The sequence below is a fragment of the Phlebotomus papatasi genome, chromosome 2 (assembly GCF_024763615.1).
Source record: "Phlebotomus papatasi isolate M1 chromosome 2, Ppap_2.1, whole genome shotgun sequence".
Lineage (NCBI taxonomy): Eukaryota > Metazoa > Arthropoda > Insecta > Diptera > Psychodidae > Phlebotomus > Phlebotomus papatasi.
The window spans coordinates 76,922,149-76,946,949 of NC_077223.1; the positions used below are offsets into that span (position 1 = coordinate 76,922,149).

The 24,801-nt window shown below is 32.6% G+C and overlaps 1 protein-coding gene across 21 annotated transcripts in view; it reads right to left on the bottom strand.

The window, feature by feature from the left end:
- LOC129804438 (protein grainyhead) overlaps window positions 1-24,801 on the bottom strand; it is a 172,283-nt gene that overhangs the window by 121,563 nt on the left and 25,919 nt on the right. For 18 of the 21 annotated variants that reach the window (XM_055851738.1, XM_055851740.1, XM_055851734.1 and 15 more), the window contains exons 2-3: window positions 23,165-23,419; window positions 20,865-22,141 (exon numbers count right to left, since the gene is read on the bottom strand). In XM_055851738.1, coding sequence (XP_055707713.1) covers window positions 20,865-21,976 — 1,112 coding nt within the window. In that variant the 5' untranslated portion in view covers window positions 21,977-22,141; window positions 23,165-23,419. Of the gene's footprint in view, window positions 1-20,864; window positions 23,420-24,801 lie in introns of all 21 variants that reach the window. The other 3 variants (XM_055851735.1, XM_055851742.1, XM_055851731.1) reach the window with 1 other exon arrangement.

A 24,801-nucleotide genomic window follows, 5' to 3' on the forward strand; every position in this document is an offset into this window, starting at 1 on the left:
TGTAATTCAAATCTCTTCGATAGCACAGCATGAAGAGACCCCGAAAAATATCTAAGAGACATTGCACACACCATAAAGATAAAAACTCTCAAATTGCAATTCTCATAAATAAAATAGCATAGATCGCACCAAGAGGAGTGCAAAGGGAAGGTAAAAATTGGCAGACGCATCTGAGGTGGGATTTACCGTTGAAATGGCATTCAATGCAGATTTGATAGTGCGTCCGGGCAGGTGAGAAAGAGCGACCGAATACGGGGCAGAAGGGGGGAGGGTATGCCCGATTGAGAGGAGGAAAATGGGAGTCGCGCGCAATAAAACAAATAAATATACAGATGGAGAATTAACGCGCTTCCATGTGGTTCTCATGGAGTGCATCGTTGTCGTTATTATTATTATTTTACGCGTAGATATATTAATGCCATGTGAGAGCAGTGAGCATTGCCATGATCAAGGGAGGTGAGGTGGTGAGGATGGTAGAATCTGCCATTTGATCTCTATGGCGGCCTTTAGTGTTCGCTTCTGCTTTAAGAATGGTCAGAGTTCCTCCATTCACCAGCGAGATCAACAGTCTGACTAAAAGCAAAAAGAAACCAAGGCAGAGGGTGGACAATTTCTGAAAATACTCATTGTCTTTTGCATTTAAAAGTAATTTAGGAAAATATCAAGTGTTCGAAGCCAGAGTGTGTGCAAAGCCTAAAAGCCTTCCCCTAGATCGGTTTAGTTTATTTGCTTGACCAAACCGATTCAGAATTAGATAAGGAATTGAGAAAAGTTTTAAAAGAAATCTGTTAATTGATAAATTTAAATTCTATGTAAGTTAAACTTGAAAAAAAAATTAGAATTGGTTTAAACTACAGTAGAGTCTCGCTATAGGCCATCGCTCTATAGTCCACAAATTATCGACCGTTGATTTTAAAACACTGATTTTAAGTTAGGTTTTGTTTTTTAGTATGCGACATGCATAATTATTTTAATATTTTTGGCAAACTTTATTAAGTAGTTGTGATAATTGTGATCCATAATGAAGAGAGCGAGGACAAGTACCACTATCCCAAAGAAAGTGGAAGCCGTCGAGCAATTTCAATACTAAAAATCGTTGATAATTTAAAAAATTTCATGGACTATAGTGCGACCCAAGTGTCAAATTTGAAACCAAATATGGACTATAGCGAGACTCTACTGTAACATTAAAAATTTAATAAACCTTCAAAATCTTTATGGAAAGACACAAGTACAGCAAGCACGATTAATAGTTTGTATTTTTGCTTCGTGCCAAAACTTAGGGGAGACTGGGGTAAAAAGTCACCAATTGAAAATTTGAAAATTCAATATATTCCAAGATAAAGAGATAGCGGCTTGAAATTTTTTCCATAGATGGCCTCCATAGACCTTATACAAAGTCGTAAGTTTCTTGGAATTCGAACAAGGAATTGAGAAAATAAAAAATATTGAAATTTTTAGCCCTATTTTTGAAACGTTTTCCTTGCAACAGATATCAATTTTTACCTATTTATTTTCCAAAATTGATGCACTGGTAAGTATTTCCTAAATAATTTGGATTCTTTGAATACGAAACCACTATTTATTTTAGAATTTTACAAAGATTCTTTTCTCCAGAAATCCTTTTATTAAAAATGACCACTTGGGGTAAAAAGTAACAAAAGGTATGGAGCAAAAAGTAACAAAGATCGAAGCAATTTCTGACGTCTCACGGCGAGAAGAAACATCATTTCCGCATCTCGCCGCTTTTTGTTTTCATTTGTCAAACGATTAGCAGTCTCTTGTGTGTTTTTTACTAAAATAGCTTGAAAAGCGCTTTTCTCGTTCAGATAGAAAAACTGTGTTTTAAAAGGTGTAGAGGAATAAATTTCCTATGAAAATGTGTCACCTAGTTATTTTTTTCAAATTACGAACACCCGTAATAAAGCGAATCAAAATGTGATAATATCCCATACCTGGTACTATTTGCATTTTTGAGAATGGTCACAAAATCACCTTTTATAAAACAGCTCGATAAATGTATTTCTTTACAAAATAGAAGAAAATGACTTTCACAAAGTTGTAGAGCAGTAAATTTCCTATAAAACTGCACTAATTAAAAATTTCTGGGTCGCTAGGGTAGAGCTTGTAAAAAAATAAAATATCCGTTTTGTTACTTTTTGCCCCAGTCTTCCATAATATTTGACTTAATATTTAAATTAGCAAATATTTTTTGATCACTGAGAAAAAACGAGGGTGCGATTAACTTTTTTTCCTCGTAACATTAAACTTTTTAGGTGTAAAAATATATCTACATTTTTTATGTTAATTTTACACCTTTTTAGGGTAGAATTAACATGAAAAAGGGTAACTTTAACCCCTAATACACCTAAAAAGCATAATATTTACACCGATTTCGGATTTATAATGCACAGTAAAATAAACATTTCCGGAATGTTATTTTAACTTTTTCGGATTTCCCTCAGTGATGGAAAAATCTTGAAATATTAGATATTAATGTCATGGAAGTCATAATTTTCGTATATTTTTTTCTTCTATTATAATTATTTAGTATATTAGACGGACATATCCAAAGATTTGAAAAAAAACAAACTAATGAACTTTGTAATTTACATTCAATATTATTCTGCCATAAAGAATACAGTCAAAGCTTCCAAAATGTCTTATAGAAACATTCTTACTGCTGTTGAAAAATTAAACTCAGCACAAGAACTTAATTAACCATGCTGTTACGTCTATTTCTGGAATGACTAATTTAAGCAAAATACTTGACTAAATAACTAATCTATTTCAATTTGAAAGAATGTGCTTATTGACACCTCTTAAATTCTTCCGCATTCTGACAACACGCAAACTCCCACTTAATCGCCCCTGGAATTGAATTGAACTGCAACCAGAACAGTGAATCAATGCACCCAGGAGAGTGTCATGAGGAAGTTGCAATGTCTCTCAGCCTACAGTCATTTGCGTGAACATTTAAGTGAAAGATATTTTCATGGATATTTCCCACAAAAGGCTCCCAATGTCGCCCCTTCCCTCATTCCATCCCAATAATCACTGAAAAATTAAGTGGATTCAAATTTTATTCAAATCAACTTATTTACGTTAATTTATTTATTTTTAAAGATTTTAGCATTTGGTCTTTTTTCAACACTTCACGAACAAATCATCCTCTTACCATTAGTCATGTGAGTTCGAAGAAAACCATTTTTAAAAGAAAATAAAAATTTATGTGAGTATATTTTTTCGCAATGTGGCAAAGTGTTAATGATTCACAGGTCGAGTTGGCGGGAAGAGACAACAAAAAAAAAATCACAAAATCCAACCACAAAAATAAAAAGAATTAATTTGCAAATTAAGAGATTTGCTTGACCAATGCAATTGAAACATTAGCATAAATAATATTCACGAAAGTACACAGAAATAATTCTAAAATGACTCAATAAGATGGGATTTCGCAGCAAGAAAGAATGGAGAGACCTAGGAAAAGCCATTTTTGGCACGAATTCATCTCATGCCTCGAGGCAAAATTGGTCACAGAAAATAATTAACACTCTTTAAACGATGACCAAGTCTCTTAATTACCGCGTGAGCTTAAATGGCAAATTGATCTCTTTTAAGTGACTGTAACTTTGCATCTTAAGTAATTTGCAAGGACAATGAAGCCATCATTGTTGCAGCAATTTTATGCATATTGACGTATTTTGCTCTTTATTTTTGCAACACTGTCTCTTATCTCAACATATATTTATATAAGAATCCCTTTAACCAGAGTCACGTACCCTTGACTATATACCTCTCGATGCTATCGGCATTTACTCTTCAATGATAACTCCTACAAGATAATTGCAAAATGCAATCATTTGAGATTTTTGCATATATTAACACCCAGGAAGGCTTAAAGTGTCTGGAATCTTAGTTTCATTTTACCAACTAAGTAAAAGAAATAACTTAAGAGAATCATTTATATTCAACGATAAATTGTTTAATTTATTTTGATTTTTCATTTAATCGAGTGTTTTTATATAGATTGAACTCAAGTATTTTCTAAAAATATATATATATTTATAATTGTAAGAGGAAGCATTGAAAGACTTAAAGTCAACATCTCTAATTGTTTTATCTGTTTACGTCTGCAATAGATATATAAATGCCCAATTACTTATCGTCTTATTAGAAAGATTAAATAGCGAAGCGTAGCAGTTTTGCTTGATGTTCGAAAATACAGGATGTAGGTATTCCGCGATTTTTTTCTTTACCATTGTTTTTTGGTGCATATTGACTTACTACCAATTTAAATCAGGTCATTAAACAAGAGAATGCCATTTTTTTATTTATTTATTAGCAGGTTTGTAAAAGAAATTTGGTTTTGGAGGGTTTGGAAGAGACAAGTACTAAGGAAAGAACATCTATAGATAATAACAGAAGCATGACATTTCCTATGTTTCCCAAATGTTTCTAGCGGGCCAAAAAAATTTTGGGTTTATTAGCTGTTTTTCGTCAGTGTAGAATGAATTATCAAATAATAATAATACAGAATAAAAGCCAATTTAATAATGAAGAGGCAACCGAAAACCCCAAATTGGCAATCTACGTAGTTTTGAAGATATCTCGTGAAATGTGTACGAAAACAGGAAAAAATTTACACTAAAACTGGCCGCATTTGTCAGAGCTAATGTCACCCCCTGGATAATAATCAACTTATGAGAGAGGTTATCGAAAACAGTAGTTATTATCTTCTGCCGTTTGGCTTCTATCGGTAACAATTATACTAACAATAATATTCGAAAGAGAGAAATCTTTAACCGGTATTTTACCTAATCATGATCGGTAGGCACAAGGTTAAAAAATTCAAGACCCATCAATTAAATCCAATCTCGGTCAAATCGGTTAAGAAATAAGTGTGTTAGAGTGGTTTAACTTAGATTTTGAGAAATTCGATACGACGAAATATTATGTAGGATATCTAATATAGCTGAAATGTCAATGTGAATTACCTCCAAAATATTTCAAAATTTAAAATCAAATCTGTAGTATCGAAACCCAAAAAAAAACACTTATGGAAAGATCACCAGAAATCTGAAGTCGATATCCTTTACCCTTTGCCAATTATCTTAATATCGAATCGGTGAAAAAACGGATAATCAATGAGTATCGTTCACTAGTAAAAATAAAAGGATCAAATTGATCTAAATTTGATCCTTTTGCAAAGGATGGATCAAATTAACATGTTTATTCAACGTATAAAATTTGATCCATCCTTTCCAAAAGAATTAAATTTGGATCAATTTGATCCTTTAAATTTTACCAGTGTTGTCTGTCCTCATGATTTTAAAGTTTTTCTGACCTTGTAATTTTTAAGACTTTGAAGGTAAAGTTGGACATTAGAAATAAATTAATTAAATTAATAACGTATTGTATCTAAATAAACATTCTTTTTCGAAGCTTTTAACACTAAATTCGTTCAGTTTCGAATTTGATTTGAATAAAAATTGCTTTGTTAAAACTTCAGTGAGAACAGTTCCTTACGAGAAATAAGACAGAACTTCCTCTTTACTTCAGTCTTATTTAGCTGTGGTGAAGCACTTATAATTGAGTGGTTTATAAATCGGTTCATCAAATCGGTTTGTGAACTGGTAATTAACCAGTTGTGAATCGATAAGTAATTTTAGGCCGGGAATCAATTCTATAACTCTTAAAATTATTTTAGGAGATCTTTTGAGTGATTCATGAATCAATCCAATTTGGTTAAGAACCGGTAAACAGTAAATTTTGCGGAAGTACTTTTGAGGTATAGCAACTAAGTCACGAGTTCGTGCATTTCGCAAAGACTGGGACATTTTGCAAACCCTTTTTCTATTTTTTCCAGTGATATTATTAAATATTCATTGAAGTTTATGTTAATTTAAAAATGGAAATTTTTTTAGAAATTCATTTAAGATGATACTTGATGTCTTGGATAGATATCTTTCTTTCTGAAAATTTTGTAAATTTTTATTTTAGTTTTTGTCGTGACTTTGAGTGCCGAAGTAAACTCTATTTAATGAATTATTTGGAGAGTTTCGGGACTCCTCAGTAGGAGAATTCTATAACAATATGACAATATGTCATATAGCAAATTCTCGTGGTTAAATTCAGGAGTAAGACGGTATGAAAGGCCGATGAGTATCGAATTTGTATTAAAAGCAGTTCTTTGAACCTTTCAATTGTTTTTACGAGTCACATTTTCGAATAGTTTTGCCGAATTTACCACATAAAAATTAAAAATTTGTCATATGACATTGTCATACGGTTACAGAATTCCCCTACAGGACAATCTACGGTTCCTTCTCATAACCAGGAAGAAGACTTGGTACGTTAGATCCTTGAAATGGACGATAATGGACATCCTATTAAGACGAAGTAATTGTCCAAAATTACAAGCAAGGTGTCCAAAATTACATGCAAATTCATATCTATATTTTTATTCACTTTAAAGCGTATTGGGATTAATTTTAGAACAGGTAAAGACTTGAATTTGTATTGAACATACAGCACCATAAATTTAGGATATTGGTGCTTATAAATATACACTTGTATCCTGTCCCAAATTACAAGTACTTCCCCTATACGAATTTTCAGAGTATGAGATTTCTAAATATCCCAAAATCGATGGATTATGTTTATTTTCTCTGTTTTGTTTCATGTAAATAGAATTATGTAAAAAAAATAATTAGTAAAAAAAGCCTTCGGTTAATACGTAAAATGAAAATTTACTTTAAATTCTTCAAGGAAAATTTAATTCTAATTCTTAAGGAAAAATTTACGTTTATTGTTTTTCAATAATTCCCACTAGAAAATTAAGAAAGATTTGATGGAAAGTTATGTTATAAAGTACTTTAAATTTTAACGTAACATCCTACTCTTAACATGCAAATAATGTAAAATTTACATTTTCTTTACTTTGTTTAATGAAAGCCTTTTTTCAGCTTTTTCAAAAGGCTTTTTCTAATTTCTTATCAGTCAAGAGTTCCTGGCAAATTTTGACACAAGATTTGATTACTAAGGGAAAATTATTCATTAAATTCTGAAAACCTAACAAAATTTGTTGCTATTTAGGATTTTGATACCTTCCAAAACTGGGCTGATCCTCTAGTCTGAAGACAACTTAACATAAATAATAAATACAATATTTACTTTGGAATGTTTTCTCAAATTTTTCACTGGAAATACCCTTTGAAAATTTCTTGTTACATTGCAGTACAAGCACCTCAAAAATCCCCTTTCATAGACTAGTTCCTCCATGTGAAGCCTCTGTGATTCCTCGGTAGATTAATTTAATTAAAATGCAAATTGTGGCAGAGATGAAGAGGATTGACTATAGAGAGTGACATTGAAGCAATTATTATTTATCCCCTTGCATCGTATTTAACGCTGTATCTTTCTTTTTTTTTTCAAATGTTAACGCTTTACATACTTTTAAAATGGTCATATTTCTGCCTCTTCAACAATCATGAAAGAATTTCTGAACGACAAAAGAGATCGAATGAAGTAAAAATAAAGTCATTAAAATTTTATATTAAAATGGTGTGTTTTTTTTTGTCAATAACAAGAACCACCAACACAGGTGAATTTATTTTGTTATTTTCGTCCAATATAAGCAACTAATTGTGTCCCAATTTTATTATTTTTTTTCGCATGATCGAACAAGAGGCGGTAATCAATGGATTTAAAGGATATCTCGTCTTCTCTCCAATAAAAATCACGACATAAAAGATATTTTTGTGAGGAGTAAGAAAATTGTAAAAAATAAAATGCGACGTGTGTAATTTAAAATCTGCTGGTAAATTGTGAAAGGAGTCCTCATAAATTACTTTATGCCTCACAGACAGATGAAAAATAATAGCCGAAAGTAACCTTTAAACTTCTCTCTCTCCCTTCTCCTTCTATCAGGCTCTTACTCGTCTTTATTGCAAATGCAACCACAACATAGCACGAATTTTATATACTTCTCTACAAGATTAAGATTAATTGCACTTTAAATAATTTACTCTCTTTTATCATTTAACACACACAAACCAACTTAACAGACGGCCTTTGCAAATGCACATTTTAACATGTGGCATTTCAGTATTTGGACCTCAACATTTTCCCTCATCGAAATGCATTTCGGTGAGAAATTTTTCAATTCTACCTCCAGGGCTTATATTTGTTCATCGCTAGAGGCAGCTGAAAAAACCCTTGAATTTCATTGACCAAGGGATGACTGCATAAAATAACCTTCATCACATTTTCCAATGACTCTCAGAGCACGAAAAAAAAATCAAATCAACGTCAATGGATAATTATATGGCCAATAAAAATAATGTCACTCAATCTGATTCATTCATTAATGCAATAAAATCTAATGAATCGTTTTGAATATCAAATAAATTTCAGTGCAGAGTAATAAATTAGCCGAGATAAAAACATGACATTAAAATTACAAGACCTATCGACTTGAATTTTTATTTTATACGAGGGCCACAATTTTCCAATGATTTCTATTAAATCACCTCCCAAAAAAATGCTTCACTCCTCAAAGTATAATCTTTTCAAATCAATGTCAGATTTTTATTTCTTATTCCGATCTCAGCACATTATTAAATGGCGTTGAGGGAAAATTTGGCGAAAAAGTCAATGAAGATATTTCCAAACAAAATGACAAAGCAATTTTGGAGTTACGTTACGCAAAAACGCCTCAGGTTTTTTTTTTCAACCAACAACAAAGTCTCATAAACGGATTAAGTAAAAATTGTCACGCGAAGTACAGTTGGATGTCACAATATTACAAGCAGGAAAGGTCAGTGATGTGATTAATATATCTTATAAGAAAAGTTAATTAAAAACTATAAATACATTTTTTGGTGAACAATATTTTCAATTAGGGATTTTTTAAAAAAATTACATGGTTTAATAAATTTTAATCAAATTTATGATAGCTGTCATTTTGAATTTGAAATTAACGAATTAAAACGGTTTCTAAGATTAAGCCTATCAAATTTTTATCATGTTGACTTCTCTGATTCTCTAACGAAGGGAATTGACTTTACCTTCATCACAAATTATTGCTCGAGTTTTAAAGAGATAGCAATATGTCATCGTTTTTATTAATATTTTGACCTATTAATATTTTGAACTACTGTCATTTTATACTATTTATAAACTCTAATTGCATGTAAGAAAATATCTCATAAACATTTTTGATTGATTGTAATAATTTCTTAATATTTTCTCAAAAATTGTAATAAACATAACTAAAATTCTGTTAACAAGAATTGTAAGCGAAACTGCAGCATTATGACAATTCAAGAATCGATTGAAATCTAGAATGGAATATGACAGTTGATAAATATTTATATTAGCTACAAAAAGAACAGCTATTGCTTAAATTTTTCAGAATAGACAGCCGATATTATCGAATAGAAAGTTATTATCATGCCATATTATTATAACAGTGGTTATAACAGTGCAACCAGACAAATATTTTCTTTATTTATTTTTTTTTAAATAAAAAAAAGGACTTAAGCATGCTACAAAAAAGTTTCCTTACTAGACACTTAAAGTAACGTCAATGCAATTTTAACGAGATTAAAATTATTTCGGAAAAGTAAGTCCGCTTATGTAACCCTTAGGGTAAATGTTCTAATTCAAAACCATTTACAGACGCTCTAACTTTGACAGAAGACTCAACACATTGAGTATATATTTTTTCTGAAGAGAATTACATAAAATTGCTCCTTGATTCTTCTAGAATGTTACTGTTTAGTGAAAATTCTTTAGATATAAATTGAAAACTTCTTAAATACAAGAAAAATACGCGAGTGTAAAATGCTTCTATTGGAAACAAATTAATCGAAATGGAGACAAGGGAAAGTTTCTAATTGGAGACAAACAGTGTAAGTGAAACCGCGACGAAATGCTTCCAAAACCTTGTTGATTTGCTCTTGAGTGCAGGATTTGTTCTTATTCTTGGTCTTTTCTCCTTTCCCATCTAAAATAATAAGAAAATCTCTCCAAAAAAATCATATTTCCGAGGTTTGCAGACACTTCAGACAAACCCTTTTTGTTCACGAAATAGGTAATTATTTCATTTAAAAACTTCACGTACCGTTAACAATAAAGATTAGCATTTAACTTAATTGTCAAAGTAGCCAGAAATATGACATAAATGTTAAACAAAACGAATAAACAACAATCACTTTATCGTGTTTTTCATTAGAAAACATGGTCAATCTATGAAAAATTCAGTGGTGAAAAGGTACACTTTTAATTTTTCTGAGAAATTAAGAAATTAAAGTTTGTGAATATGAATGGATTTTCGCTTTATTTGGAGCAAAATTAACTAAATAATGAAACTGTGGTATAGAAAATATATTAGATGAGCACATATATTCTGTCAGTAGAAGAGGTTGAAAGTTTGGAGTGGTATATCTCAGCTCCTGATGAATATAATTGGATAAGTGAACTATTGTTGGAAAGCTTGGTTTATTAGTTTTTAGAATCTGGTATACTTAATCTGCTATGGATAAACCATGGTCATCCAGAACCATTTATGTCGAGGAAGACACATTTTGCAACGTCTTTTTTGGCCATCTACTTCTGGGACCAGGAGTGACCCACTTTTCTCGCACTTGGACTGTTTGTTAGAGGAACTCAAAAGGTACAATTTATGGAAGAAACTTTGTTTTTGGATATCTTACTTTTTTTTATTCATCGACTTTTTCAAGAATTTTAACATTTTACACGCGCATAGAAAAAAATGACAGAAATCCTTCTATCTCATTTTCTGGACAAACTAATGAAGATATCGACTTTGAATGTTCTAAATACTCCCCCATAAGTTGATCCAAGGAATCCAAATATCACATCAATTTCATCCCCACGTCTATCCTTCCCCTCCAGAAACCACTCTTTTAGGATTTCAGTAATTTTTTCCTTGCGTTTAACACTTCAAAATTCTTGAAAAAGTCGATGAATAAAAAAAAGTAAGATGTCCAAGAAAAAAGTTTCTTCCATAAATTATACCTTTTGAGTTCGAAAGTTTAGGTTCGTTTGAAAGGTCTTTGTATCGGAGGCAGTCAAAATCCTGAACGCCAAAACCCTGAAAGCAAAAAATCTCGGAAGAGCCAAAATCGTGAAAACCAAAATCCCAAATTTTCAAAATCCTGAAACTGATGAAATTATATGGAGAATAATGTGTAGAATAATTTCCCAAGACACTTTATAATTCGGGGTTTTGGTTTTCGGAATTTTGGCCAATTCGGAATTTTGACGTTCAGGATTTTGGCTTTCAGGATTTTGATCGAGACCCCTTAGAATCCAATCGGTTATGATCCAATAATAATTTTTTTCCGCAATTGTATTAATGTACTATAATGCTGACACAAAATTCTAATAAAAAGGAACTAGTACCATTCCGGAAGTGGAAGTTCCTAACATGGATTATATTTTGTTTCTTATACGGGGGTGGGAGTTGTTATTCTTATGCTCCATGCAATCAAGTGCAGAAAAGTTCACTGGATGTACTTCGAACAATGTTAACTCCAGAAAAATTCCTAGTGACCCAAAAGGGATTCGAACCCGGAAACTTGCATTATAGAGCAAGTGTTCTACCTACCACTTGACCCATTAAATGCTTGTTAACGTATTTAAAAATAATAGTGCAGCAGCAAATATATCTTTTTGAAATATTCTAACTAGTGGCCACGATGCTTTTCCCTACAAATTGGATAATTAAATAATGAAAAATTACTTTAAAGAGTAAAAGCATTTAGGTGTACGAATTCACAGAGTTAAAGCACTCCGCTAAGTCTTTTACACTCTGCTACATATTTTTTCACACTGTCACTGCGTGTTTTTGTGTTACCAAAAGATACCTCATCAGATACGGTACTTTAACCGTGTCTTTCCAATAATTTCCTACAAAATATGTGACACAGTAAAAATTATTAATAATTTTCTAGTTATAGAGTATAGACGTAATGAGAAAAATATAAATCATTGCTATCAATATCACATAATTTACCAGATTATGGAGTGGACTTATTTTTCACTATGGAGAAAAATATACATATTCAACATGTGTATATATTTAACAAAATGCGTGCACACAGAATGTCTAATGCTCAGTCTTACATTTTCAAATATAGGATTAAAAGTTCCAACACTCAAACTCAAATTTACTGCATACTTTTGGAATTGAATGTAGAAATTTGTCCAAGATGTCATTAAAATAATTATGATTGGATCTCATTGAATGAAGAGTTGTATGAGCTGTGCGGTGGTATAGAGAATGAAAATAAAAATTGTAATCCCTCGTTTTACTAGGTCTCATTTTCTCACTCTCGAAAATTCACACAAGAGAAAGAGATACATAGCCACAAGACACTCAATGGTGGTTGCATTTTGAAGTGAGACGCGCGACATACAAAATGCAAAATATGTCTCTCTAATGCATAAATAAATGCAACACCGTTTAATGGTGCTCAGTGGTCGAGTGACTTGGTACATCGTGAATGCAAATTCCTCTAACCACCATCCAACCTAGGCCAATATTCAGCATCCAACCCAGAGCCAACCGGTACGAGAAAATGTTATGTAGCAAATGTTGGAAAGTCCGTTAGGTGTCAATTTTTCATTTGACTGCAATTACTTTGGAAATTGTGAACACAATGCACTACATTGCGGTGGAGAAAAAAAATCAATTTTCATACCAATTTCCTCTTTCTTACACGCAACAGCAAAAAAAGAGGAAATTCTTGAAGAATTTTCCCATGACTCTCCCTAAAAGAAACAGAGTCTAAATCACTCTCAAGATAAAATTGCTGCAATTGAGCAAATTATTTACATGGGGTCCAAAAACTCTTACTTATTGTGACCGTTACGAACTTTCATATCTTCTGATCGAACTCTAACGTTGCCAAAGTATTTCTTACAATTCCCTTTTTCCTGTATAGCTTAAAAAACCTTCTCAGCTTGCCGTTACTCGGAAAACTTCAAGGAATCGAAAAGTTAGACAAATAGGAAACAGAAGGGCAGTTTTACGTGGGCTTTCCTTAAAAAACCCTTCATCCCTTTTCATAGAGCCTTTAATTTGAAATTGTTTTGTCTTTGGATCACCGATGCCCCCGATGCCCCAACGTTCATAAGAGTTCAAAAGGGCAATATCTTTGCTACCAACACAAAGTTTCATAAAAGGTGAAAATAAGTATACAGATTAAACAAACTATGCATTACTTACGTACACACATTAAATTGCTCATAAAAATAGGCATCTTGATTGAAGGGTTTCAAGAGATTTTGACGAAAAAGCCACTTGCAAAGTTGATGTTGCGTATGTTTACACCCAACGTTATCATACATGCTCATTAAAATTTTAATGCGATTCATATTAATTGCCGATAATGTGCATAAAAATGTGTGATTTATGTCTTTGAATCAGTTAATATTTGGAATTTTGTATATATATTAATATAAAATACATTAAAAAAATTAACGAGAAACACCTTAATAAAACCCACTTTTTTGGTCCAAATCTATACCTTTTTGCCAATAAATATAATTCAAAGACACAAATCACACATTTGAACGATCATTAGTAATAATTAATATGAACGTATTATTAATTTTAATGAAAAAGTGTGATACCAGGGTAGCAAAAAATTACACAAACGAAAACACGATATTCAATCATTTTGAAATGCGAACTTGCACACCTCACGACGGTATAGGGGCGGAAATCGAATGTATCCGTTTCGGAACTTGCAATGGAGCATCATCCTGAATGAGGCAAATCATCATAAAGAAGATTTTATTTAAATCAATCAAACAATGAAAAGCACTCTAAGCATAGATATAGAGAACTCACGTGATAGTTTTTAGGATCCAAATCAACAAGAAAAAGAATATCTGATGGACTGTAATCACTTCCAACCAGTTGAAAAAGCTGTTGAGCGCATTTACAGGTATTCTAGGATACAATACAAATATTATATAAAACTAAACGTCATTTTGAGTAGTTAGAAGGAAGTTTGGCACCTTTGAATTGGGGCAGCTTTAAAATTGAGCTTTTTTCATCTATTTTTATATGGAACTGAGCCTTATTATCATACAATTGAGCTTCACAATTGGTTTGTTGTGGCAGGGGCCTCTCGACATTTCATTTTTCCATACGTTTTTGCATAGAGACACTGAAGTCTATTGGCAAGTTTTTTTCTAAAGAGAATTGACTCATCAGACTGATACATTCCGAAATTGTGCATTAAAAGCTATCTAAAAATATATATTTCATACGGTTCGCTGAAAAAATACAAGAACTGTGTGCAAATTTTTTTAAGGCGCGGTGCAATATCTGCAAAATTTTTACAAGGAAAAGTGAAAAATAGCTTCACTTTTTATTACGCTTGATAGACCCCTGGTTGAGGTAAATTATATTACGGTACGATGCAGTTCCATTCAAAAATAGGAAAAAAGACCAATTCAAAGATGCAAGAGTAAGTGAGTCAAATTTCGACAAAGTTACAAATAAGCACCAAAGTCCTAAGTTTGAAACTAAATATTTTTAAAAGATTATTGAATTTTCTGGTCACTTCTTTTTCAAGAGGGTTGTTTAGAACCTTCGAAAGCAGTATATCGTCGTATAAATCAATTCCTAAAATATTGAAAAATTAATAAAAATATAGACATTGCTTTGAGTAGTATTCCGGACACTTTGAGTGGTATTTCGGCCCCCTTATTTCTCACCATCTTGTGTGACACAACGGATAGAAAATTTTAAATCGTCATACGGAACGAGTTTAATACTTAGTTGCCTACATTTATATGACCACATAGACCTGAAATTTATCCTGAAGACCTAAAGACATGACCTTTGCATCCAAATTTACTCCCGGATTCCCTAGCGACTTCCCTTTCCTGAATTGTTCCAAGGCCTTTTCTACATCATTTTGTTCATAAAAGTGATGCTTTTTCCTTTCTTCAGGCATTTTATAATCTAGATTTTGAAAAACAGCTAGAATAAAAAAAAAAGAATTTTGGGGAAGCCAAAGATTTCGCCGAAATAGTAAACATTACCTCTCTGGAGAAATGCTCAGAAAATGTCTATTTTTTTTACATGTAATACAGGTAATACATGACCCAGCTCAGAAATTTCGCTCGGAATCTAAAGAATTATATACTATTAAAACGAAAAAAAAAATTTTATTGAACACTAATCAATTTTAATGAAAAACTTCGAAGGAAAATCATTTGTACTTTACTACAAACCACGAGACTGCTTGCAACACAATGTGATCTATCACATTTTTTGTGAGACTCTTTTCACACCGAAGCTTCTATAACACAATTTTAATTAAAATTATACCCAAATTTTGACAATTTTTGTGTTAATGCATTCTAAAAAGGCTTAAAAGTATTTTTATTATTTATATAAATATATTTATATATAATATAAATATATTTATATATTTATATAATTTATATAAATTAAAATAAATAAAATATAAATATAAATATATAAATATATATTATTTATTTATATAAAAGTATTTATTAAAAGTATATTTAAAACAAAAACAAAACTCATTAAATGTTCAAGTTCAAAAATCAAATCCATAATATTAATTAATTCAGTTACTAGACCGAAGTTACACACACAATGGCCGAAATTTAAAGGTGGTCGAAATTTGGTACACATCCTATTTTTAGAGAATCAATTACTAAGGCAAACTACACAGAAAAAAATATTTTGTAAAATTGTTCGTAAATGTTGGTGAATCCTATGGCGGACGACTTACGAAATGCTCGTGAATCATATAACCCACAAACAAGTTCGTAAAATTTTGTACTTTTTTCACAAACATTGTTCGTAAAATGATCATTTTACGAATATTTTTTTTGTACTTTTACAAACATTTGTTCGTAAATGTTCGTAAACACACAAAAAAAATATTCGTAAAATTTTATAATTTGTTTGTAAATTTTTGTTTGAAACTCCCTACTCTACCCCTAAAGATGTTATTGTTAGTTTCAAGCCATTTGGTTTATTTAGTTTCAAGCCAATCAGTGAAGCTCAGTGGATCTATTCCTACACTTTTATTGACAGAAAGTTTCTAGTTCTAAATGAAACTCAAACTCGGGCAACTCGGAACACTTTACTTCACAGATCAAGCGCTCTATTAACCCATCACTTGCCTAATTCTTTTTTTTCCTTTTTTTCCTGAAAAATCGTGTATGAACCTCAAACTCTTCAAATATAATTTTTAAACATTTTGAGTTGGTTCAAATTGAGAATCTCATGGTACCTTAAGCTCATCTAGATTTATCAATGACTTTTGTTTATTTCGACAAATTTCACGAGAAGAAAGTGTCTCTTATTCATATCCTCTCTGTTTCTCGTTAACCTGTAGTCAACTATCTTTTAGCTGTGAAATGTGTCTTTTAATTCACCTCAATTGCCGGTGTTAAATATATACAATTGCGTAGGAACTCAAATACAGTCGACAGAATTAAATGTATGTCATGCAAAATCAATTTTTATCCATGTGTCTCTTGCGCCTTCATGTAAGCTTTTCTCAACTTTTAATATTGAAATTTGTTTTGATTTCACTCCATCTCCTTTTCTTTCACCCGATGTCTTTGCCAAGACGTGGATTGATGTCATGTATGCCTATATTATTTTACCATTGAACATTTTGACAGTTTCCCCATTCACTCCAAATTAACATCCATGTAACACACAATTCTCAAGAAGTGATTTCTTTTCTCATATATACACAAATGCCTCCTTTTATATTTAAATGTTGCACCTAATGCGTATGTCGCTCATGAGATTCGCATTATTTTAATACCAACAATTCAATTTAAATTTTTTTGTTCACCCAATATACCTCACGTGCCCCATTGTATGCTTTGTCTATTGGACATTATATCGAAAAATATATTTTCCACTTCAATATTCATTAATAAGAAAAGGCGATTAATATGTCAACTACAGGCAAACCTCGATTGACTTTGGCTCACTAATGGGCTTCTAATTGCCCTAGTGATGGAGAAACTCTCAAAGTGCCCCCTTTAGCATTGAAGATTGCTGATGTTTTAAAATACTTCGAAATCATCAATCAAATGAAATTTATGAAATTTTCTCAATAGCAAAAAAAAATCGTCTGAGTATCTGGATAAGGCAATGTATGGTCTGTTTGAGATGGGCAAGTATGTGGTGCTATGGGGAGAATCAGTGGGATATTGTCATGTTAACAATGAAGGAACATTTAACTATATTTCGTTCTTGCACAAATGGGCCAGAAGAATGCGGAATCTTTGAAAAACATACAATAAATGGCTGAAGATCTAGCGTTATTGAGAGATTCTGATGGAGATTCCGCTTATTATTTCTATACAGATAATATTCACTGAGAGCAATGCATTCCTTGGAGAAGCTGCATTAAAATAGTTCTTGATATTTCAGATAGTACAGCAAGGCATTTAGAATAAATAAGAAAAAATATCCTATTAGTTTTCTGAATAGTCTTTCGATGTATGTTCTTAATTTAAGATAAATATAATTGTTAAGTAGGGGAAAACCAGGACAGAATTGGTCAGGGTTAAATTTAGACAGTGCGGTGTTATAATTTTCCTAAGAAAAAAAATTATTAATTCAGAAATTAACTCCCTTCCTACACTGAGAAAAAAAAGAGGCTACGATTAACTTTTTTTCGTCATAACTTTAACACTTTTTGAGTGTAAAAATGTATCAACATTTTTTAATGTTAATTTTACACCTTTTTAAGTGTAAAACTAACATGAAAAGGGTAACTTTAACCCATAATACACCTAAAAAGGGTAATATTTACACCGATTTCGGATCAATACTGCAGGGTAAAATTAACATTTCCGGAATGTTATTTTAACTTTTTCGGATTTCTCTCAGTGTATTCATTGATACAATTATCAGTCTGATCTAAATATGTTTTTCACAAAGACAAATATATTTCAATTGGATAAACTGCCCCTCTCTCCCCTAATTATTTATAAATGACAAAGATTTGAACTTTTAAAATTATAAATTGAAAACAATTCTGATAGGAGGTTTTCGGGGAAAATATCGTTGAATCATTGCTACTTTAAAAACAAAGTTTTGTTAGCGGATAAATGGATCTTGTTAAAATCTTGTCAAAAGACCTTCTTTACCAATATGACAATTTTTTATCACATGTGGAAGAATATCCTGTTGACAAACTTTCTTGTTAATTTGACAAAACTTTTTCTCCAAAGTGATAATAGTTTTCCAAGGTCAAAGGTTCTAAGGCCCTAACTAGCGAGCACTAAATGCTAACTGATTTCAATTCAGTTGAAATTATAGTATCTTCAGCAGAATTCTGATTAACCCTAACCCTTTAAGGACGATTGGAACACCGGTGTCCCATAAAGAAAATAATTTTTCCTGACTACCTAAAGTTATTTTTACTTATATTCGTACTTAATTGCAAAGTAGAAGGTTAAAGGCATCTAGGATATTTTTTGCAAGTCTCCAGCTATTAGCTATTAGTAAATTTTAAAGCTAAAAAATGACGAATTTTCAAATTCTCACATTAAAAATTGACTTTAATTATTTTTTATACTTCCGATTTTTTTTCAAGCAAAACCGTTTTGGTAAAAGAAACTACAATACTTAAACATAATATTTTTCATTAGAGTGAATGTTCTCAGTGACTAAGTACTGAGTAATGACTGAGTATCGTCAGAAAAATTACTTAAATTTTTGGGCTATTTTTGTCCCTATCGTTCATAGAGACAAAAAATACACCAAATCAGACTTTGTTGAATTTTATAAGCTTAGATGTAAGAACTTTTGCTGATTTTGTTTATTGGTTTCATTTTCGTTGCTGATTTTCGGTCAGCGAAAACCGTCTCGTCGTTAAAGGGTTAAAACTGACACTCGCGAGGCGGTGGCAGCCAAAATCCCGAAAGCCAAAATCCCGATAGCCAAAATCCCGAAAGCCAAAATCCCGAAAGCCAAAATCCCGAATTTTTAAAATCCTGGAAGGGATGAAATTATATAGAGGAAAATGTTTAGAATAATTTCCCAAGGCATAGAAGATTTCCCTTTGCCTCCAGCAAGCGCTAGTGCAATCGTGTGAATAGCTATGATACTTTTAAGAATTCGGGATTTTGGCATTCGGGATTATGGCCTATTCGGGATTTTGGCTTTCGGGATTTTGGAGTTCGGGATTTTGGCTTGATGAAGGTCTTGGAATTTCGGATAGTCGGTTATGAACCGGTTTATAATGGATAACTAAATTTTATCCGAAATTCAATTATACTACTCCGGAAGTATTTTCAGCATGTTTTCAGTGATTTGTAAATCAGTTAAAAACGGTTATGAACCGAATCCTGGCAAAATCCTGGAACTCGTCAACACCACTCTTTTCCTCACGAATTAGGAGATCTTGGGCAGATCTTTAAAGCTTTTTTCCTTTCTTTTCTTATTTATTCATTTCATTATTCCGTATTATTTTAATAACTTGTGTTGTGTATTTACATATTTTTTTTTCATCAAACTTTTAGCAAAATAAGAATAGCAAGAGTTTGATTGAATTGCCAAGCTTCTACAATCGAACTAATCATGAACTATAAAACCAACAAAAAATTATGAAATTATTGCCTCGCCTCTTTTTCTAGAGCTATATTCGTTTTTTTTTTTTAATTCTCAGTAAGAAAATCATTTGTGGAAAACGATTTTATGGTAACATTATTTCACCATTTATTTCTTTATCTTTTTTGAGAAAATTTAGCACAAAGTTTAAGGGCAGAATCACATTGTCAGTAAAATGCTCACCGTATTTCGTTAATTTACGCATTTTCATTGCAATTCTTACGCAAATTCTCGATTACCGTCAAAAATACCGTATTACCTTATCTCATATTCAGTGTGGGACTACGTGAAAATAATATAAGAAAATGGAAGAAATAAAACGAAAATTCGATAAACGGTTAGTAAAACAAAAACTCTATTATTAATTTCTCTTACAGTTTTTTTTGCTGACCGTTTATTGCATTTTCGATTTATTTCTTTAATTTTCTTATATTATTTTCACGTAGTGCCACCGAGTATGAGACAAGGTAATACGGTAATCGAGAATTTGCGTAAGAATTGCAATGAAAATGCGTAAATTAACGAAATACGGTGAGCATTTTACTGACAATGTGATTCTGCCTTGACTAAATACCTTAGAATTTTATGTTGTAAAGATATTAAATCCATCGGAATACGTGGAAGAAATATTTTGGGGGAGTAATGATATAAAGATAAACGCCTGGCAAGTTGGGCTTTTTATATGGAGCTATTTGAAGCCAATTCCTAAATTGATTTCGGACTCTGCTCACAGTGCTCCAAGGAAAAAATTATTTAAACAAAAATTTAGTATATTTCCTTTCATACGGAAAGGTATCTTATAATACGGAAAAACTTCTCACTTTTTAAATATTTAGCATAACGGTAGCGAGTGCAGAAAAATTCCCATATGCATTTGTATGTGAAAGTAAGAAATTGGCTTCAACTTTGAAGGCCACTCGCCGGGGACTAGTATAAGGATTATAAAGATTTTTGTCGACCAAACAACTTATCACAACACGCGAAGTTCTTTAAACGACCGCCAGAGGCGCTATTTGTAAAGCACTGCTTTTTTTTCAAAAGAACAAGTTGGTTATCGTATCTTGATTCAGGACTGGGAGCTTAATTAAAAATCAACTCAATGCATTATTAATTTCTCATGGGAAAATTCAGCCCTTCCTAAGGTCAATCGAGATCATCCTGTTGTGACATTAGTAATGGTATTGTGACTCACCTAAGTTGGTGGGAACTGACTATGTTGCCTCCGTCATCTAATTCCTGCACCACGAACACTGTGGGCGCTCCGGGCTGCTGGGTGTACTGAATACCTCCCTGCACCACCACTTGATGCGTCTCCCCAATGAGACCCAGCTCATTGCCCGTGGCGGCTGCATAGAGCTCCAGGCTCTTCTGGTCCGATGCCGTTGTATAGATCACTGTCTTGTTCCCATCATCATAAATGAGATCAATTTGTGGCTTTTCGTACATCTTGTCGCCCACTAGAGTACCATTGGGGGCGCCGTTGGGCGGTGTTGATGCATCCGGTTGATTAGTTTCACCACCCTCAGCAGCCTCCTCACTCATCTCCGGCTTTCCCGAAGGTATCAAATGATTCTTAGCCTCACCATGTGTATAGATAATTTGACTCTGACGAGCCACATGTTCGGGATTGTCCTCGTAGATGCCTTCTGGAATCCCGGTAGATTGCACTTTTGTGATTATCCCATCGCGACTATCAGCATATTGCAAGACAGTTTCCGGTAGCTGATCTGAGTACACAATGGCTGGTCCCTCATTCTCGGGCTGATGTGGAGGATGACTGGAAGTTGGGGATGGTGCATGGGTGGCATGAGTATTGACAAATCGCGTTATAATATGATCCCCATTTTCATTTCGAGTTAAAATATGATGCTCTCCATTGATTATCTGTCGTCCAATAATTTGCTGACTCTCCCCATTAGGACCAACAATCAATATGGAATCTCCACTATCCTTTCCATCTCCCTGCAACAGTCGACCATCTATTAGATGGTCTCCTGGGGACACAACTCGCTGCAGAATTGCCTGATGCTCCTGCAGACTAGCTTCCTGGATTTGATGATATACCCGTGAATTGGGCATAAGATGTTCACCCTCAATGGCATTTTCGTGAATTTTGGGCGCCTCCACATAACCCTTATGCTGCAGATCTAGCACATTGACATTGGTCATTGTGGCCAATTCACTTGGAGGACTCGATGGTGGTGGATTGGAGGAATTTGTACTGGTTTCAGTAGTCAATTCCAGTGGCATCGAATTGGCCACACCGGAGGGTGAATCGGACTTTAAGGCTTTCGGTGAGATCATTTTCTAAATCAATTAAATCACTTTATAAAGTTTCTAACTTCTTTCACAACTTCCTTCCCACTTTCATTGTCCCTTACATTTAGTGTTTCTATTTGCGGCACTAAAATCACTGTTAGTCTTTGTCTTTATAAAGGCACATGGTGTACACGAAAAAAAAACAGTGTCCTGATAGCAAGTTCATAAACACAGAGAAATATTGCAATAATTATATGAGTTGAATGTGAAAAACGAGGAGTTGGTTGATTATAAATAAATTTAAAATTAATGTTCATTCACTGCTCTGAGCCATATTGAGAGTTTCGGATGTGGTGTGAGTGAGAAGGTGAGTAAGTGAGAGAGTAGATAATTTATGCACTTTAATCCCAATTAAATGATATAAGTTTCTATGTTCTCTCCCATTAACATTGGCGGCAAATTCAAGATTTTTTTTTATTATTAGCTTCTTCTCTATCTCTCTTATGAACACTTCTTCTTGTATTGAATCTCACCTCTCTCTCTCGTTCTTGTATATTATTATAAACCATCCAATATTGCAATCTTTTTCCTCTATTTCATGTTACACATTAACTTCGCGACGAGAATTTAAATTACCTTATTCACTATGTTGCTCTTTTATTATCTTACGATTATTATTATTTAAAATAAGAATTTGTTTTATTATTTAAATCTCCTCAATTTGAATATTTTATGGGCAATTCGCGATCTTTCGCTTTACTTTGAATTCACGTGTCTTCCTTTTTTTTTCCTTGCTCCTCCTTCTTTGCACTATGCGCGCACCTCTCCTCCTTGTTCTCGCACTTTTGCTCCCTATTGCTTATTTAATACAATCTCTCAAAGGAAAAACAAAAAAAAAAAAGAAAAACCCATCGGACGGTATGAATTTCAGCTGAAGCTGAGGGGGATTACTGTGTGCTTATCTCAAAAAACCTCCTTCGTCGTCTCTCCAAAAGCACAGAGTGTGTTAAATTATATGATTATGCGACTGTAAGGTGTTGGGGCTTTGGGAGAAAAAAAAATGCTACAGGAGAGGAGTTTCAATTGTCGTCGTAAATTCACCCAGGGTAGGCATTTACCGTGATAGAGAACTGAAAAGTTCCATTAAATCTTCTGGCCTCTCTTCACTTCCTCTCGATCACATACTCATCCACCACACACATCACATGCGTCTCCCCTTTAAAGTGATTTTACCTGTAAACCATTCACATTTCTCTCCTCCTTTGCGCTTCAATTGAGCTTTTGAAGTTGATTTTCTTCCTCTCTTCTTATTTTCTGACTCCTAATATCTCATATGGCACTTGGATATATCCTCCTTATCTCCTAATATTATTAACTTTTCTGTACATGATAGGTCAAATGGCATCACACTTCACTTTTTAAATGCAACTGACAAATGCTGCATTGAAACCCGTCTTTATCTCTTTGTCACCTCTAATGAATTTGACGCTGAAATTAAAAGAACACAAAAAACAGCATCCATTAATAAAAATCTTTTTCAATCAATAAAAATAATCTTTGAAAAAAAAATGTCCGAAACACTTAATTTTGTTTATCTTAACGCCTTCTAAATAATTGTTCGAAGAGGAATTGATAATTCTATTAAAAAAAAGTAACTCTAAGACAGTGTAAATGGTCTATACTGTCATTTAAAAATAGTTATAACTTTATATAATGTATAAATTAAGATATAGGAATAATGGATAAAATGTCCTTTTAGTGAAACAATTTTTAAATCATATCTGAAAATGATTGAATTCAATGTGACCATTTAAGAAATAAACCAAACCATCAGTGTTAAATAGAAAAAAAGAAAAAACGCAACTTAAGAATTTAAACCTTTGGAGTAGGTAGAGGGTCACCGAAAACCAGAAGCCGATATCTCCTACCGTTTGTCTAATATAATTCTGTAGTCTTGTAGTTTAGGCTTGCATTTCCAATATTCCTCTTTTTTATATTAAAGCAATAAAAAATAGAAGAATAGGGGAAAGCGCGCTACCTTCGGACGATTTATGTTTCGCACATATCATTTTTTCGATGTGTTATAAATGAATTTGGCCCATTATAATATTGTATTTTAATCATTTTAATAGCTAACCCAATGCCTCAAAATTTCAGAAAAGAGCTATGAGTGAAATCCATAAGGAACAAAGAGAAAAAATTGAATTGCGCGAAGCTTGAGTAGTCCGAAGGTAGCACGCTTTCCCCTATTTTGATTTTTGGGTAAAATATAAAATGAATATTAAGAATATTATTAATATTCACATCTACCCAAGTTAATAGAAAGTTAATTCAGTTCACAAAATTAGCTACATCCGAAAAATACCAAAAGATTTGCAAATATTAAGCGACTTATTTTGTCGGTAAGTAAAATTTTATCAAAGATTTTTTTGTTAAAAATGGGGGCAAAGCATCCCAGTCTTTGCGAAATTCTCGAATTACCAAATAATCCATTAATTAGATGCTATACCTCAAAAGTAATTTCGCATCATTTACCGTTTACCGTTACTCAACCGATTTGAATCGATTCATAAATCACTCAATAGATTCCACAAAATAGTTTAGAGAAATCAAAATTTTATTCGAATAAAAATTACTTATCGGTAAATAACCGGTTCATTACCGGTTCACAACCGATTTGAACCGACTTATAAATCACTCAAAATATTCCCAAAATACACCTTAGGTGTAATTTAGTGGAATATCGTATAAAAATTATTTCTCGGTTATTAACTAGTTCATTACCGATTCAAAACCGATTGGAACCGGTTCAGTTTTGTCGGAAATTCCAAGACCTTTCCAACGAGCCCAAACATGATACCATTTGGTTG